This window comes from Sphaerodactylus townsendi, linkage group LG02 (genome assembly GCF_021028975.2).
Source record: "Sphaerodactylus townsendi isolate TG3544 linkage group LG02, MPM_Stown_v2.3, whole genome shotgun sequence".
Lineage (NCBI taxonomy): Eukaryota > Metazoa > Chordata > Lepidosauria > Squamata > Sphaerodactylidae > Sphaerodactylus > Sphaerodactylus townsendi.
The window spans coordinates 19267516-19283721 of record NC_059426.1 but is presented as its reverse complement, the minus strand read 5'-3'; the positions used below and the strand labels follow the sequence as shown (position 1 = coordinate 19283721).

Below are 16206 nucleotides of genomic sequence, written 5' to 3'. Positions count from 1 at the left end.
AGTGGCAAGACCCCTCACCAGTACAATGGTGAGAGAGCATATTATCCTAATACTACGCCAGCTGAACTGGTTGCTAGTAGAAGTCCAGAACACGTTCAAGGTTGTGGTTCTGACCTTTAAGGCCTTGAGCAGTCTGGGGCCATCATATCTTCGAAACCCCATCTCCCTATATTGGCCGCGGAGGACACTTTGATCCTCCAGCAGTAACCTTCTGGCGGATCCTGGCCCTAAGGGCAGTGGTGGAATCAAAAAATTTTAGTAACAGATTCCCATGGTGGTGGGATTCAAACAGTGGCGTAGCACCAATGGGGCTGGGCGGGGCACAACGGGGGCGTGGCCGGGCCTTCCGGGGGCGGGGCATTAATAATTTCTCTGTTACTGTAAAAAACTCTTACTGTAAAAAAAAAGTTCCTAATTTCCAGCTGGTATCTTTCTATCCATAATTTAAACTCATTATAGCAGGTCCTATCTTCTATTGCCAACAGAAACAACTACTTCTCCTCTAATTGACTGCCTGTCGAATACTTAATACTTTCAAATACTTAATTTTGTTTCTAGAAATCAAAAGAAGGATACTTTCCTGAAACAAGGAACTTGACCATATTTCTAAAACATGTTTTTAAAACAGCCCAACAGGGAGAATGATCCCGTTTTCTACCTTCGCTAACCAGCCACATAGGAAACAACAGGACTTTATGATTTTTGGACCTAATGGGATTTCTAACGGAAAAGCAGACCCAATTAGTAGCTCCCTCTCGGCACACACAAACAATTAGTAACCCACTCTTGGGAACTGGTGAGAACCTGCTGGATCCCACCTCTACCCAAGGGCATTTGGTTCGCCTCAAGCAGAGCCGGGGCTTTTTCAGGCCTGGCTCCAGCCTGGTGGAACGCTCTGTCAGCTGACACTGTGGGACCTTAACCAGCTCCGCAGAGCCTGCAAGACAGAGATGTTCCACCAGGCCTTTGGTTGAGACCATCCACGAGTCCAAATGATAAGCCAGTCTCCCTTACCTAGCGCATTTCATCTGTGCACTTCCTCCCCTTTCCCCACCTGATAAATAGAACTGACTTGCCTCAAGATAAAGGACAAATTGGTTGTTTAGGCTGGTTGGTGTTATATAGTGTGCCATCATGAATGTTGGGTTTTAATGTTAAGTATGTTTTACGCTACTAATATTGTGTTTTAACTTACTGTAAGACGTCTATAGCCCAGACCCAGAAAGGAATGGACAAGGTATACGTTTGATAAAATATAAAAAAATAAAAATGCCATAATAAATCTCTTACTTTAAATTGCTGCAGAACTATAGTTGGTGGTTTCACTTGGTAGCTCGGAGCGTAAATCTGTTGGTGTGCCAGCATGGTATAGTGCAGTGGTGGCGAACCTTTGGCACTCCAGATGTTATGGACTACAATTCCCATCATCCCCTTCCAGCATGGCCAATTGGCCATGCTGGAAGTCCAGATCACATTCAAGGTTGTGGTTCTGACCTTTAAGGCCTTGAGCAGTCTGGGGCCATCATACCTTCGAAACCCCATCTCCCAATTGGCCATGCTGGCAAAGGATGATGGGAATTGTAGTCCATAACATCTGGAGTGCCAAAGGTTCGCCACCACGGGTATAGTGGTTCAGAATGGTGGGCTCTAATCTGGAGAACCCGTTTTGATTTCCCACTCCTCCACACGAGCAGCAGACTCTTATCTGGTGAACTGGATTTGTTTCCCTGCTCCTCCGCATGAAACCTGCTGAGTTACCTTGGACTAATCACAGTTCCCTCAGAACTCTCTCAGCCCCACCTTCCTCACAAGGAGTCTGTTGCGGGGAGAGGAAGGGAAAGGAGTTTGTCAGCAACTTTGAGACTCCTTACAGGAGGGGAAGGCAGGATATAAATCCAAACTCTTCTTCTCTCCTACCTCTTACTTGCTAGCTGTCGTTGTGTTTTCTTTTCCCAAAGGCTGTTGAAGGTGACCACACATCAGTTGGCATCTTGGGCATAAGTAATGTCCACCCGTTGTTGTTGCTGATCCAGTGGCTTCCGGAACTAGAGTCGCCCGACCTTCAGGTCTTCGTCTCGAACTGGCTGAAGCGAATCTGCTGCATCAACAGGCAGAGCCGTGCCACGTGCGTCAATATGAGCATGGTCACTCGCATCATCGAGACACTCAACGGGCACTCTTTGCTACATGGGACATGCGCCGAGAACTTGATAGCCCTCTTGGGGTCCTTGGGAAGTCAGTCCATGAGCTCGGAAGAACTGCACCAGCTCATCATGCTGTTGAGGACTACAGACCCGAAAAAGGCTCACCCTTATGTTGTGCCTGTCATGCGTGCAATCCTCACAATGGCCCGAAAACAAGGACTGGACAACGCCTTGCAGTATTTTGACCTCTCCCACAGCATGGCGGGCATTGCAGTGCCATCTATCCAGAGGTGGCCGGGCTCTGCATTTTCCTTCAGTGCTTGGCTATGCCTGGACCAAGACCAAGTGAGTCCCAGTGCCAATAGCAAGGGTGGCAAGAGGAAACAACTTTACAGGTATATCAATCCAGAATGGCTACTGTGTTATTTGATCTCAGTACTTTTTAACTCTTTTGTTGTATTCCTTCCCCTTTTGAGTTCTCAGATTCTTTTCAAACTCAATCCTGTTTGCAAACCTGGGTGGCCTCATTTTGTGGATTTTTTTTGATCTGTTTGGTGGGGGCACTCATGGGAGTGAAATATATTACTTGTGAGCCTATTATTTTATATATTTGAGTATCTAATTGAGTAGCAGTGGCGTAGGAGGTTAAGAGCTCGTTTATCTAATCTGGAGGAACCGGGTTTGATTCCCAGCTCTGCCGCCTGAGCTGTGGAGGCTTATCTGGGGAATTCAGATTAGCCTGTGCACTCCCACACATGCCAGCGGGGTGACCTTGGGCTAGTCACAGCTTCTCGGAGCTCTCTCAGCCCCAGCTACCTCACAGGGTGTTTGTTGTGAGGGGGGAAGGGCAAGGAGATTGTAAGCCCCTTTGAGTCTCCTGCAGGAGAGAAAAGGGGGATATAAATCCAAACTCTTCTTCTATTATGCACAGCATACTCTTTGTTTAAAAAATTGGGCTCCCAGATACTCTCCCACTCAGTCATTGACCAGTGTGAGATCAGCTTTTTAACAACACTATAGTATCAGAATCTGTCAGACCAGGCATTTGTTCTGTGCAGTTGACACTTTCTTCTCTAGGTACATTTTGTGTTGTTGAAGATATACTTACGTAAAAACACCTTCTTTTACTTGGTCTGGTAATTCACAATGAATGGTGGGTGCTTAGATGAGGCCACTGTAATGTGTGGTGCTGATAAGATACCCTGAGGTAAATTGCGGAAAGGGGGGGGGGTCATACTTCTGAGATAACACAAATCCCCACCATATAAAGAAGCTGGTATGTTTAATTTGTTCTTTCAAAATGGGTATGTAGCCTGTAACCAGGGAATGGCTCTAAATAGAGAGTTAACTGACAGAGCTAGAAGAGTCCATTGTTTTGCTGGTTCAAACAGTTGCATAAAAATTAGGAATAGCCATCTGAATATTTCTGAGATAGTATATGAGATAGTATGTGCAGTGGCAATGAAAAATGCTTCAATCATGTGCCAACTAATGATGCAATTTCCCTTTCTTATCATTGATTTGATCTCTAAAAATATCTTCAGCTTCAAACAGGCTGCCTTCAAAATATGTCTTGTATTTTTCCCTCTTAAAAGGCATTTAAACACATAACAAATTAGTACTATAATTTGGGGTTTTTTGTTTATTTTTGTTTAATGGCTGGAAGAGATTAATGACTCATTTTCCTGTTCTGTGCATCAGAACAAACCGGCTGCTTCTAATATAATTCTGGGAATTTAGTTTGTAAGCCAGTGAAGAGAGTCTACTGCAGAATTCATGCTATATTTGTACAAGGTAATGTTGTAACCTTCTTTTTTGAAGTCTGAGGAAAATGCAGCCCAAAGCAAGAAGTTAGCCTCCAATCCATTACAGGGTGGGACTACATCCGATCAAGGGTAAAAATCAAGATGGTGGACCCTGTTATGAAAGATAATCCCACATTATCATGCAGGCCGCTCTCTCCTTCTACATGCATGCACTATTTCCAAAATGGCCTAGGCTGGTCAGATCTCAGAAGCTACATAGGGCTGACCTCGTTTAATGCTTGGATGGGAGACTTCCAAGGAAGTCCAGAAGTTCTATACCAGGGGTAGGGAACCTGCGGCTCTCCAGATGTTCAGGAACTACAATTCCCATCAGCCCCTACCAGCATGGCCAATTGGCCATGCTGACATTGATAAGAGATTGCCGTTTCAGGCGATTCTGATTCTCTAAGGCAGTAATGGCAAACCACCTCAATTAGTCTCTTGCCGTGACAGCCCTGCAAGGTTGCCATAAGTCAGATGCAACTTGACACCACTTTCCACAACTGCTTACAACATGAGTCTCAGGGTTACCACACTGATGGGAAGACCTCCCTGCCCCCAGTACAACCTGACAGCTCTTAGCACATGAAATATTTGCCTCAATATGACAGAGTCGTCACTTGAATTTCGAGGGGAGAGTGGATGATTACTGCATGTGTATTTCCAGGCAATTGATGCACCTTCTTTAAGAAGCGACCTCTTCCCCTTTTTGTAGCTTTTTTACAGCAAGCGGGATGGGCTTTGAAGCATTCATTACCTGCACTGGAACGCTGGTGGTTGCTGTGTGTACAAAGAAGGAATATGCTACTGTGATGCTCTCAGATCACTGCTTCTGCGATTCTCTCTGGGTAAGAGGGGCTGTTCAAGAATACAAGCAAAGCGGTTTTAAAAATGCGTGCTGGGTTTCCGCAAAGAGGTTGTGCGAATTGCCTGAGAGAGAGCAAAGGACATCATAGTGTGCTCACAATCTTCTCTTTGCCTTCTGTTAACTTCCACCATTCCATTCAGTCAAGGTTGTTTCAGGATGTACGACCGTGGTTAAAATGAAGACATCCAACTGTTTAGAATCTGCTCTGGGTGTGTTTAGACATGTCCTTTGCATTCATTTCACCAGTGATTAATAGTGATTAAATATAACAGTGGACATAAATAGTGGAAGTCTGAGGGGGAATTTTTAGCTGCTAGTTAGGAGTTTAGGAAACAGTATGCAAAGCCGAATGGTTCAGTTAGATCTCTTTCAGCCCAGGTCGGCTATATTTCTATCTGGTCTATGAGTAAATCACAGACCTGTTTTTCCTTGTTCTGAGATATATAGTCCACTGAGATGCTTCTTTTGTTTGCTTGGCGGCATTCGGGGATGAATGGAAAAGCTCGTCCTTGGTATACTTTATAATTGAGAAGCCCACATGGACTAGCTGCATTTGATTGTTTTATGGAAATAACACTGGGGACTTAACTGAATGGTGTGATCCAATTTCTCAACAGCACCATATAAGCATTGTTCATATGCCTGGGAAAAGGCCCTTTGGGCAAAGCCTTGTCTACATTTATGTGAATGGGCAGCTGAAGATCTCTGCACCGCTCAGATTTCCTGCCATGAATGAAGTAAGTCTACTACTATACATAACAGATAGAATAAAGATCCTGAATTACAGGTTTTCATAAAAGAATTTAGTATATATTGTTGAAGCCCTAGGTCATAATAGTCCAAAATAAACAAAACAGCCTAAGTATGAATGACAGTTGTCAGGGGCAAACAAAAAAATATTCTCTTCTGAATGACACCTACCATGTCCTTCTCAATAGGGAGTTGGCTGCTGTAATGCATACAGTCAGTTCCATGGCTACCGTAGATAGAGCATCTGTGAACATTCATTCATTCATTCATTCATTCATTCATTCATTCATTCATTCATTCATTCATTCATTCATTCAACTAACTTATAGGTCACTGTTCCCCATACAGGTACAGAGTGGCTTACAACATCAATTTATAGACAGTAAAATTAATAAAACATTCTCATCTACATCCTGGCACCATTAACCTCCATCAAGAGGAACAAAACAATAAAAAATGTGAACTATATCCCCCATAAAATCAGCATTCACGCCATATATTGAAAAGAAGGGAAGGAGGAAGGGGAAAGGAAGGGGGGAAAGGAAAGCCAACCAGTTAAATATGGTTGCTGTCCTCTACCATAAGCCTTGTGGAACAGCTCCATCTTACAGGCCCTGCAGAATTGTACCCACAGGGCCTGGCTCTCACTTGATGGAGTGTTCTACCAGGCGGTCCAGAGATGAAAAAACTACAGTCCTGGTTGGTGTCCTTAAATGTACGAACCAGCACTCTAAATTGTGCCTGTGAACAGATGGGCAACCACTATAGGTCATCAAGAGTCAACTACTTCAAAGTAAAGGCTTGCGAAATGGACATGTCGTCATGTGTGCGCATCCTACTTTTTGTTGAGAGAGTGAATGTATTTCAGGTTCATCCCAAAGTGGTAAAACGCTTAGGAGGAGTTAAAATACTTAGGGCTGCTTAGCTTAGAGAAAAGACCGGTAAGGGGACACACAATAGAGGTCTATAAAATTATTCACGGCGTAGACTAGAGAGAGTGGATTGGGAGATGCTTTTCTCCCTCTGTCGTAACACTAGAATATGGGAGCATCTGCTGAAGTGAGAGAGATTCAGAACAGGCAAAAGGAAGTATTTCTTCACACAATGCATAGTTAAATTGTGGAACTCCCTGCCCCCGGTTGTGGTGATGGCTGCCAACCTGGACGGTTTTAAGAGGGGAGTAGGCATGTTCGTGGAAGGATCCATGGTTAAAATGGATACTAGTCTTGATGCATACCTGTTCTTTGCAGTGTCAGAGGAGCGTGCCTATTATATCAGGGGCTGTGGAACATAGGTAGGATAATGCTGCTGCAGGTGTCTTGTTTATAGACTTCCTAGAGCAGTGGTAGCGAACCTTTGACACTCCAGATGTTATGGACTACAATTCATGGCCAATGGGCCATGCTGGCAGGGGCTGATGGGAATTGTAATCCATAACATCTGGAGTGCCAAAGGTTCGCCACCACGGTTCTAAAGGTACCAGGTTGGCCGCTGTGTGAACAGACTCGATGGGCCATCGTCTGCCCTGCTATTTAATTGAGATGTGTTTATATTTTGTTTTAAATATCTGTTACATATTTGCATTTTAATGCCTGAAATATTTTCACGTTCGCACCTTGGGGGCCCCTGAATTTGATAAAAAGTCAAGAAGTCTTGATGGATCCTTATTCTCTCCAGTATCAAAGGATTGTGCCTATTATATTAAACCACCATAAAACCCCAAATGCCTTCCAAACCCAATGAAGTCTAATAAAACCCATTAAAAGACTGAAAAGATGGGGTTGCACACAACTTTAAGACTGGGTTTGGAGGTTGTGTTGCTTTTAGATTTGACCCTGTGGAAGGACTGGTGTTACCTGTGTCATGAAATCCCTTTTCCTAATTCCAGATTGAGCATCAGAGATGCCCTTTTTTTGGAAAGAAATGATCTCACTTCCAGTACCTGCAGATATCTTTTAAAATGGGTGTAATTTGTTGAACCGGGTGTAATTTGTTGATACATTTCTTTTCATCTTACATGGGGGAATCTGCAGCCTTTTGTTTCTTGTGGCATTGGTTCTGCTGGCCAAAGGACGACGACTCCTCCACCATCCCAGATTCCAGACCCACCTTTTGCTTCACCTGTAATACCTCATCGGACATCCTTGGGTGGAATTCTCTCTGCGGGTAGCTGGGGTGGGCTGCTGGGGAAACCGGAACTGGTCACTAAGCTGATTTCGGCCGGAACTCAAGACTGTGAATGGGGATGCCCCACCTCTTTAGAAGGCCAACTTGGATCTGTGATCATTTTTCATGAAGCCCTGCAGCCTTCTCATGTGAAAGCATTATACCTGGCAGGTAAGCCACTCAAGGACTGCTTGTCTTCCATACATGAATGACACAGATACTTGTCCATATCCCACAGGTGGAGTTTAGGGCAGACATTATTCACCTAGTTATTTGAAAGTGTAGACCTGTTGGGTTCTTAATGTTTAACATTTTAATTGTATTAGGTTGACAGAAAGCCATGGAATTATGTAGAAAATTAAATTTCAAGGGTTTTGTACAGACATTATTAACTAGGCTGTAGATATATTTCTAATTATTGTTAAGTACTTGTGACATGTTGTACTAGTCTGGTTTATGGTGTGTTTTGTCTTGTTTTTGTGGCGGCCACATAGTAATCTGTGGGGCCACCATAATTATCTGTGGGGTCCCAGCTTCTTCTTGAGTTAGAATCCTACCCTTGCATAATCCCATGAGCTAGAGGCGTAGACCCTTATGTCCGCACATCTTTCTCTGTCTCTTTTTACCAAGGAACATTTCAAGATTATCTGTATTTGCAATAGTGTAATCAGACTTGTTGGGCCAAATTTGAAATTCACTGTAATGTTTTTTCATATTTTGAAGGTCCCAACTGCTTAACTCCATGGAAATCCCAGGAGGCTGAGATGGTAGATTGGTCTAGCAAAGTTCTCCTTCACTATGCTCCAAAGGTAGCAGTCAACAGACGCTTTTCGCCTAGTTGTCCATGTGCAAATTGAACATAGTATTGTAAAAAAAACCAACAGACTCACATGAACTAGGATTTCTTGCTTCTCTTTTTAATCTGGGAGACTAGCAGTACCTTCCTAAGCACTTTCTAAGCCAGTGGATTTAGAAGGGTGCACTCAGGAGTAGCATTCTATTAAACCATAGAAAAATAGTAGTGAGAGAAGTCCTTGAGCAGAATGAATTCGTTGTGTTCTTTCAAGGTAGAGATGCTCTTCCTTGGGATGTTCTAAACACTCTTTCCGTTTTTTATCAGTCTAAGGCCCCTTCCACACATGCAGAATAATGCACTTTCAATCCACTTTCACAATTGTTTGCAAGTAGATTTTGCTATTGCGCACAGTAAAATCCAACTGCAAAGTGCATTGAGAGTGGATTGAAAGTGCATTATTCTGCACGTGCAGAAGGGGCCTAAGATCATACTAGAAGGGGCCTAAGATCATACGTGTTTGCACTTGGAAGCTTCCAATCACATAGGAAGGCAGGGGAAGAGAAGGGCTTGGCCCATTGCCAACAACAAAGGGGTAGCACAGGCTGTGTATTTCCCTGCGCTCAACTGGGGTTACTTTTGCTATTAGAGCTGAAGAAGGAAAGTGGCAGGGAGCATTGAAACCTTGCTTGGAGGATCAAGTTCATGTAGGCTGGCCGGCTACCTCGAGAAGTAATATCCCTTTCATAGAGGCTTAATGGGAAGTTTTGTGCTCTTGTTTTATTTTTAACCTGGTGATGTTCACCTCCATTCTGGGAAGAGCTGCACTTACTAATTCCCATTCATTGTCCCTCTGTTAAAAGGATTTTGGCACCTCTCAGTTCCTACTACTCAGCTGCATATCTGCTTTTGCTACTTACTTCAAACCCCTTATTTTACACAATCGGGGAGGGATCAGTCAATGTTTAAATGGATAGATCCACCACATTTATTTATTTGCAGCACTTCTGCTTTGCCTCTGTTTCCTAATGAGTCCGTGGTGGTGAACCTTTGGCACTCCAGATGTTCTGGACTACAATTCCCATCAGCCCCTGCCAGCATGGCCAATTGACCATGCTGGCAGGGGCTGACTCTCAAGGTCAAAATCTCAGAACCGCCTGGTAGTGTTTCCCAACCTTTTTGAGGTCAGGGTACCCTTGACCTCACTCTTCATATCTCACGATACTCCTGCCGCCACCCTCCACCTTCCCCTCCCATTGCCCCTGCTTGCCACACCCTCCTGCTTCCCTCCCAGGGTGAAGGGAAGCACTGGGGGGGTGGGGGGTGGCTGCTGACCTTGTGGCAGGCCCTGCCCCATGGGCCAGCTCCATGTCCTTGCTGGCGCCAGTGGGAGACACCACAAAAATGAGGGGGGGGCGGTAGTGTTGCCACAGTACCCCTGGGACATGCTCACGGCACCCCAGGGTACCATGGTACCCTGGTTGAGAATGGCTGGTGTAGACTTACTGAAGAGCTCCGTAATTTGGAAGAAGAGAAAGGATTTTCCATGTGTCCGAGGGTGGGCTTAGTAGCTGCTGCCAAGCTCCGGAGGCCAAGATTTCTCCTCCCATCTGCTTCTTAACCTTTTTCAAAAATGTTTGCATTTCTAGTCTTTATAAGTTAAGACTTTAAAAAAAAAACTGCATCCCAGAGTTGGGAACAGAAGTTCGTGGTGAGAATGGCCATGTCATAGCCCACGTCTTCACGCATCTTCATGCATGGGGCCTCCTAGCTTCAGAAATCCTTAGTCTCTGAACTGTATCATGGCAAGGTGGATATCTGTTGAAAAGCTCGCTTTCTTCCCATGAATTGGGATTCGAAACCAGAATAAGATGTGGTTTTAGAATCCTGACTTGGGGGTGGAGACCAACTCCCCTTTTGTTCAGACACCCATGCTTAGGTGGCACAGGAAACGGAAGACTTCCAAAAACAGGAAGTTTTCAGTTGTGCTGCGCACATAATAGGAGGGCGGGAGTACAGAACCAAACCAGATTCTTGCCCATCGCGAACAAGCCTCTTTTTGTTTGTTTGATTTCTCAACCTAAGTGTCATTAAAATTCTTGTTCGCGAAATATCATGGGTGCCTGTTTTCTGTGTTCTTCTGGCAGGCTTGCAGAAGCCCGATATGTCTTGACCTTTCCCCAAATCTTTTCCATGGAAGGCTAACCGGGAACAAAGTTGTGAACTGGGACATCAAGGTAAACAGTTCCAATAGCCTCCTTTAAAAGTTGCTTGATTTTTGCTAAACAGAGTGCTTAAAGCAGTGGTGGGATCCAAACATTTTAGTAACAGGTTCCCATGGTGGTGGGATTCAAACTGTGGTGTAGCGCCAATGGGGCTGGGCAGGGCATTCCGGGGGCGTGGCCGGGCATTCCGGGGGCGGGGCAGTGGCAAGGACGCAGCCGCTGCGCCAGTCCTTGGGCGGGAAACGAATGCACGCAGGCGCAGGCTGCCACGCACGCCGGTGCACCTCCTGCTAGACTGCTTCAAGATTTGCGCGCTACTGCTGAGAGGAGGGGCATAACTAGGGCAAAAATCACGTGGCAAAATCACCAACTAGTAACCCCCTCTCGGCACACACAAATAATTAGTAACCTACTCTCGGGAACCTGTGAGAACCTGCTGGATCCCACCTCTGGCTTAAAAAGCACAAGAGAGTATCATGTGAAATAGCAATATGTTCTGGGACCAGTGTCAAATCCTGGTGTGAGTGTTTTGCAAAAATGACGAAGAGTTAAAGGAGCTAGTGAGAGTTATATAAGGAGGCAATAGGAACAGAAAGAAGGAAGCTGGGTAGATTTATAACTTACAATGTCTTGGAAGTGCTTCAGAAGGTCAGTGGTTTGAAAAATGCTAGGAGAAGGGATGGACTTCATTTACTTCAGAAGTAAATTAATCTATAGAGAACTCCTTCTATCATTTCTAGGCCCACACTCAGGTATACATTTTTACAGAATAGGGAGATGAAACCATAACAAAAATGGGACATCAATACAGAAGAAGAGTTTGAATTTATCCCCTACCCTTCTCTCCTGTAAGGAGACTCAAGTTGGCTTACAAACTCCTTCCCTTCCTCTCCCCACAGCAGACACCCTTGAAGGTATGTGGGGCTGAGAGAGTTCTGAGAGAACTGTGACAAGCCCAAGGTCACCCAGCAGGCTTCATGTGGAGGAATGGGAAAACAAATCTGGTTCACCGACTAAGAGCCCACCACTCATATGGAGGAGTGGGGAATCAGACTCAGTTCTTCAGATTAGAGTCCACCTGCTCTTAACTACTGCACCATGCTAACTCTCCTGAGGCAGATGGTTCTGGCCCCAGGGGAAGGATGAACTTTTGAGCCTCCATGTTAGCAAGATTCCTATCTGTAGGCATAAATATCTCTACCAGAGAAATCAACGGGAGACACTGACTTCTACGGGAGCCGCCATTGGCTCTTTCAGCGGCTATGCTGTACCAGAAACCCAGAGTGAGCAACAGACATGCCAACATGAACATATGTGTTTTTATGAAACAAGGCAATGCGTTACACACAGGGCTGTGGCTCAATGTCTAAATATTATTTCTCTAAACATTGAGCCCTGTGTGTAATGCGTTGCCTTGTTTCATTGTTTACCTTACACACTACCTTGTTGATTGTTCATATGTGCATTTATGGCTACCAATCTTGACTATGGCTACCAATCTTGATCCTCCTTGATCTGAGATTGCAAATGCCTTAGCAGACCAGGTGCTCAGGAGCAGCAGCAGCAGAAGGCCATTGCTTTCACCTCCTGCCTGTGAGCTCCCTGTGAGTGAGTGGCGTGGGCAGGCGGGCAAGTGGAGTGAGTGGCAAACTAGTGATCGAGAGGGGCAAGTGACAAGGGGTGACGGGTGGATGAACAGGTGGGCAAATGCACCCCCATGTGACCCAGGTGAGTAGTGTCTGGGTCTTGAGTTCCCTCAAGCACGCCACTAACCTGGATAGCTTTAAAAGGGGCTTGGACAGATTTATGGAGGAGAAGTCGATCTATGGCTTCCAATCTTGATCCTCCTTGATCTGAGATTACAAATGCCTTAGCAGACCAGGTGCTCAGGAGCAGCAGCAGCAGAAGGCCATTGCTTTCACATCCTGCACGTGAGCTCCCAAAGGCACCTGGTGGGCCACTGCGAGGAGCAGAGTGCTGGACGAGATGGACTCTGGTCTGATCCAGCAGGCTAGTTCTTAAGTTCTTATTTATACACTCATAGTTATTTTTATTTACGCTTACAAACTGTGTTAGTATCTCTGCCCAGCTGGATCAAGGAGAATTTAGTTTGCTTATCGTTGCGGCTGTTTAGAAATATTTTGTTGTTGTTGGTTTCAAATGTTTACTTTCCTCCCTCTTGCCTTTCTTCTCCTTTCTCCCCCCCCCCCCTCCCCCATTTCCTTGTTGGTTTTTCAAGGATATGATCAATTGTGTAGGTGGATTAAACGTGCTGTTCCCACTGCTAGAGCAGATCAGCCTCCTTGGTGACCAGGTGCCTCAGAGGACAGACGGGCAGTCTCTGCCTCCCGAACTGGCAACGCCAGTGGAAGGAGACTGGGTGGTGTTATCCTCCACCAAGGCTTCAGGTAGGGAAAGGACTGCTTCTTGAAATAGCACTGTCACCTTTTCTCTGCGATTGAAGGGAACAGTGAGACTAAAATGCTCTTCGAGCCCTCCGGGGAAGAGGCGGCCTATAAATCTAATCAATCAATCAATCAATCAATCAATCAATCAATCAATCAATTAATTAATTAATTAATAGAAAGAATGAATATTCCTTGACTCTAAAATAAAATGTGTAAAGGCTGTATTTTTATTTTGCAGAGGCTCGCTTGGAGAAGAACATAGTTGCGACTTTCATTTTGGTAATCAAACACTTCATTCAAAGGCATCCGATCAACCAGGAAAACCTCGTTCACACGCACGGAGTCGCCACCTTAGGAGCTCTATTGCAAAATGTGAGGAAAAAACTATGTGTGTGGGCACATTCCAAATCTTTCTTGCTAGCAGTTGGATTAAGTAGTGCTGCGAAGCCGTCATTCTTGGTATATTGTTAGTTGCACACAATGTTTCCTGTAAGCCATGCAGCTGGGCGGCTGTGCAGAAATCGCATTGGTGCCATGCAGATTGGGCGGCCACCAACAGGGGGGCTCTTGCAGGCAGCTGTGTGCCACTGTGTAGTAGGGAAGTTCTGCACAGTTCCATGCTCCATAGTGTTGGTTGCACATGAAACTACCCTATCAGATCATAGCGCCATCAAAATCAGTATTGCCAATTCAGACTGACAGCAGCCATACAGGATCTCAGACAGTCTTTCACCTCACTTCCTACCTGATCCTTTTAAAACAGACATGCCGAGGATTGAACATGGAACCTTCTGCATGTTAAGTACGTGCTCTGCCTTTGAACCACTGCCCCCCTCCATGTTTTCCAGCTAGGCTCTATGCCTGTGGTGGCGAACCTTTGGCACTCCAGATGTTATGGACTACAATTCCCATCAGCCCCTGCCAGCATGGTCAATTGGCCATGCTGGCAGGGGCTGATAGGAATTGTAGTCCATAGCATCTGGAGTGCCAAAGGTTCACCACCACTGCTCTATGCTGATTTAAACTTTTGAGTGTGCTGTGCTTGCTGATATGCCCACAATGGGTATGCACCATGTTTTTTTTGAAGCTCAGGGAGTTTTTAATTGCCTGAACAGCTTAAAGTATGTTTCTGATGGTCTGAATCGGAACAAATTGGCTCCTGTATAGATCAGTGATATACAGTTAAAAGATGGGGTTGAATGTGAATTGCCTCCAGTGGAGTCAGCTACCAGTTGAATGTGAATTGCCACAGTGGAGTCAAAACAGCAGGTTGGGTCTTCCTTGACACCCCCCCCCCTTACTGAACTTGTCTGAAATTCTGCTCCTGGGAGCAACCCAAGGAAGCACTAGGGATAAAAATGAGAGCAGTAAACTGGCAGAAATTGCTCTTTTATCTTTTACCAACAGAAGAGCTGTGTGCTTTCATAACGGCAGTTTTGGATGTTACCGTTGGCCCTATACCCCCCTGCTACTTATCAACATCTTGAGTTAGAAGCTATGAGGATAATTGTGTTGTTGAAGGCTTTCACGGCCAGAATCACTTGGGTGCTGTGTGGTTTCCGGGCTGTATGGCCGTGTTCTAGCAGCATTCTCTCCTGACGTTTCGCCTGCATCTGTGGCTGGCATCTTCAGAGGATCCTCTGAAGTATCTCTGTCCAGCTAGACACTGCTAGAACACGGCCATACAGCCCAGAAACCACACAGCACCCATATGAGGATAATTTCTTGCTTATCCTGGTTTGCTTTCCCCAAACTAATAGCAAACCCAAGAGTCTCACTGCTGGGCTGGCCCCTGAGAGAAGAAGTACTCAACTAACCCCAGAGTACTTGTGGGAGCCAAAGGCAGGAAGACTACTTTAGCAGTTGAACCCCTACTTCAGTGATGGTCCTGAGGGCCCATCTTGTCATGGTGGTTGTGATGGACAGGAGAAGGTTCCACCCTCTTTTCTCCCTGGACCAATCAGTTTCCAGCAGGCTGAATGAAATGCTGGAATGAAAAAAATATACAAATCTGAGGGGAGTTTAATTCATCTGTTGGTTGTTGATGAACAGGAGAGCAGAGGCTTGGAAGGAAAAGCGATTTTGTCCCATGATTAAAAACATGGAATTGTAAAAGTGGTTTGGTTACCGTCTTTCGGTTTGACATGCTGAAAGAGTTGGGGTGTCAAATTGCCCAGTCCCACTGTTGCAGCCTCCTGATAAATGTGGGATTTTTTTCCTGTGGGGTCCTGTGACTCTAAGCAACAAGGGGAACATGGGGGAAATCTGTGTCCCTTCATCGCAATTTGTTGAATATAGCTCAGTGCATAAGAAAATGATCCTGAATATGGCTGCTGTGTGTCCCAGTGTCCAATTTCCTTCTCCCTCGAAGCAGAGGACCAATCCTTGCTATCATTCACCTCATCAGATGAGGAGAATGAGAATAGATCAGGAGAGGTGAATGAGAAAAGATCAGGTAACATCATTACCTTTCTGTCTGCGGCAGCCATCTCTTCGGAAAACTTCTAGCTGCGTCGTAGGAGAATTATTTGATTTGGAAGCTGCCAACATGTTATTGGCCCCAGTAGCCATTCGATAGATGGTTGCACCACCCACAGCAGCCATTTTGTGATGGTGGCTTCTTTCTTTTCTCAACATTCCAGAAATTACCACAGTCTCAGCAAGGCACTGAACCACTGTAGCATTTCAGTAAACACATGATACAAGAAAATAAACTGGTCATGTGTAAACGGATTCCTACAAAATGATTGCCTTAAAAAAATCTCTTTGGCAAACATTCCTACTAGGTTACATCTGAAATATTTTGTCCGTGTCTTTTCAGGTGCCAAGCAGCTTCATGGATGTGAATGTCCTGATGGCCATCCAGTTACTTATAGAACAGGGCTCGGTGGCCAAAAACACACAACTTCTGCAGCAGATGTATCAGTATCTACTTTTTGACTTCAGTATCTGGAACCGTGGAGACTTCCCATTTAGAATTGGTAAGGTTGGCACCATATTAACAACGAGAGTGCAACATTGTTCGATGTGCATAGAAGGTTGGTTCC

General features: G+C 45.1%; 1 protein-coding gene across 4 annotated transcripts in view; it reads left to right on the top strand.

The window, feature by feature from the left end:
* Positions 1–16206, top strand: part of NBEAL1 (neurobeachin like 1) — a 155157-nt gene that overhangs the window by 78564 nt on the left and 60387 nt on the right. For all 4 annotated transcript variants that reach the window (XM_048484982.1, XM_048484984.1, XM_048484983.1 and 1 more), the window contains 9 exons: positions 1959–2539; positions 4665–4797; positions 5435–5554; positions 7601–7904; positions 8457–8542; positions 10674–10763; positions 12991–13159; positions 13398–13531; positions 15981–16140. In XM_048484982.1, coding sequence (XP_048340939.1) covers positions 1959–2539; positions 4665–4797; positions 5435–5554; positions 7601–7904; positions 8457–8542; positions 10674–10763; positions 12991–13159; positions 13398–13531; positions 15981–16140 — 1777 coding nt within the window. The remainder of the gene's footprint in view (positions 1–1958; positions 2540–4664; positions 4798–5434; positions 5555–7600; positions 7905–8456; positions 8543–10673; positions 10764–12990; positions 13160–13397; positions 13532–15980; positions 16141–16206) is intronic.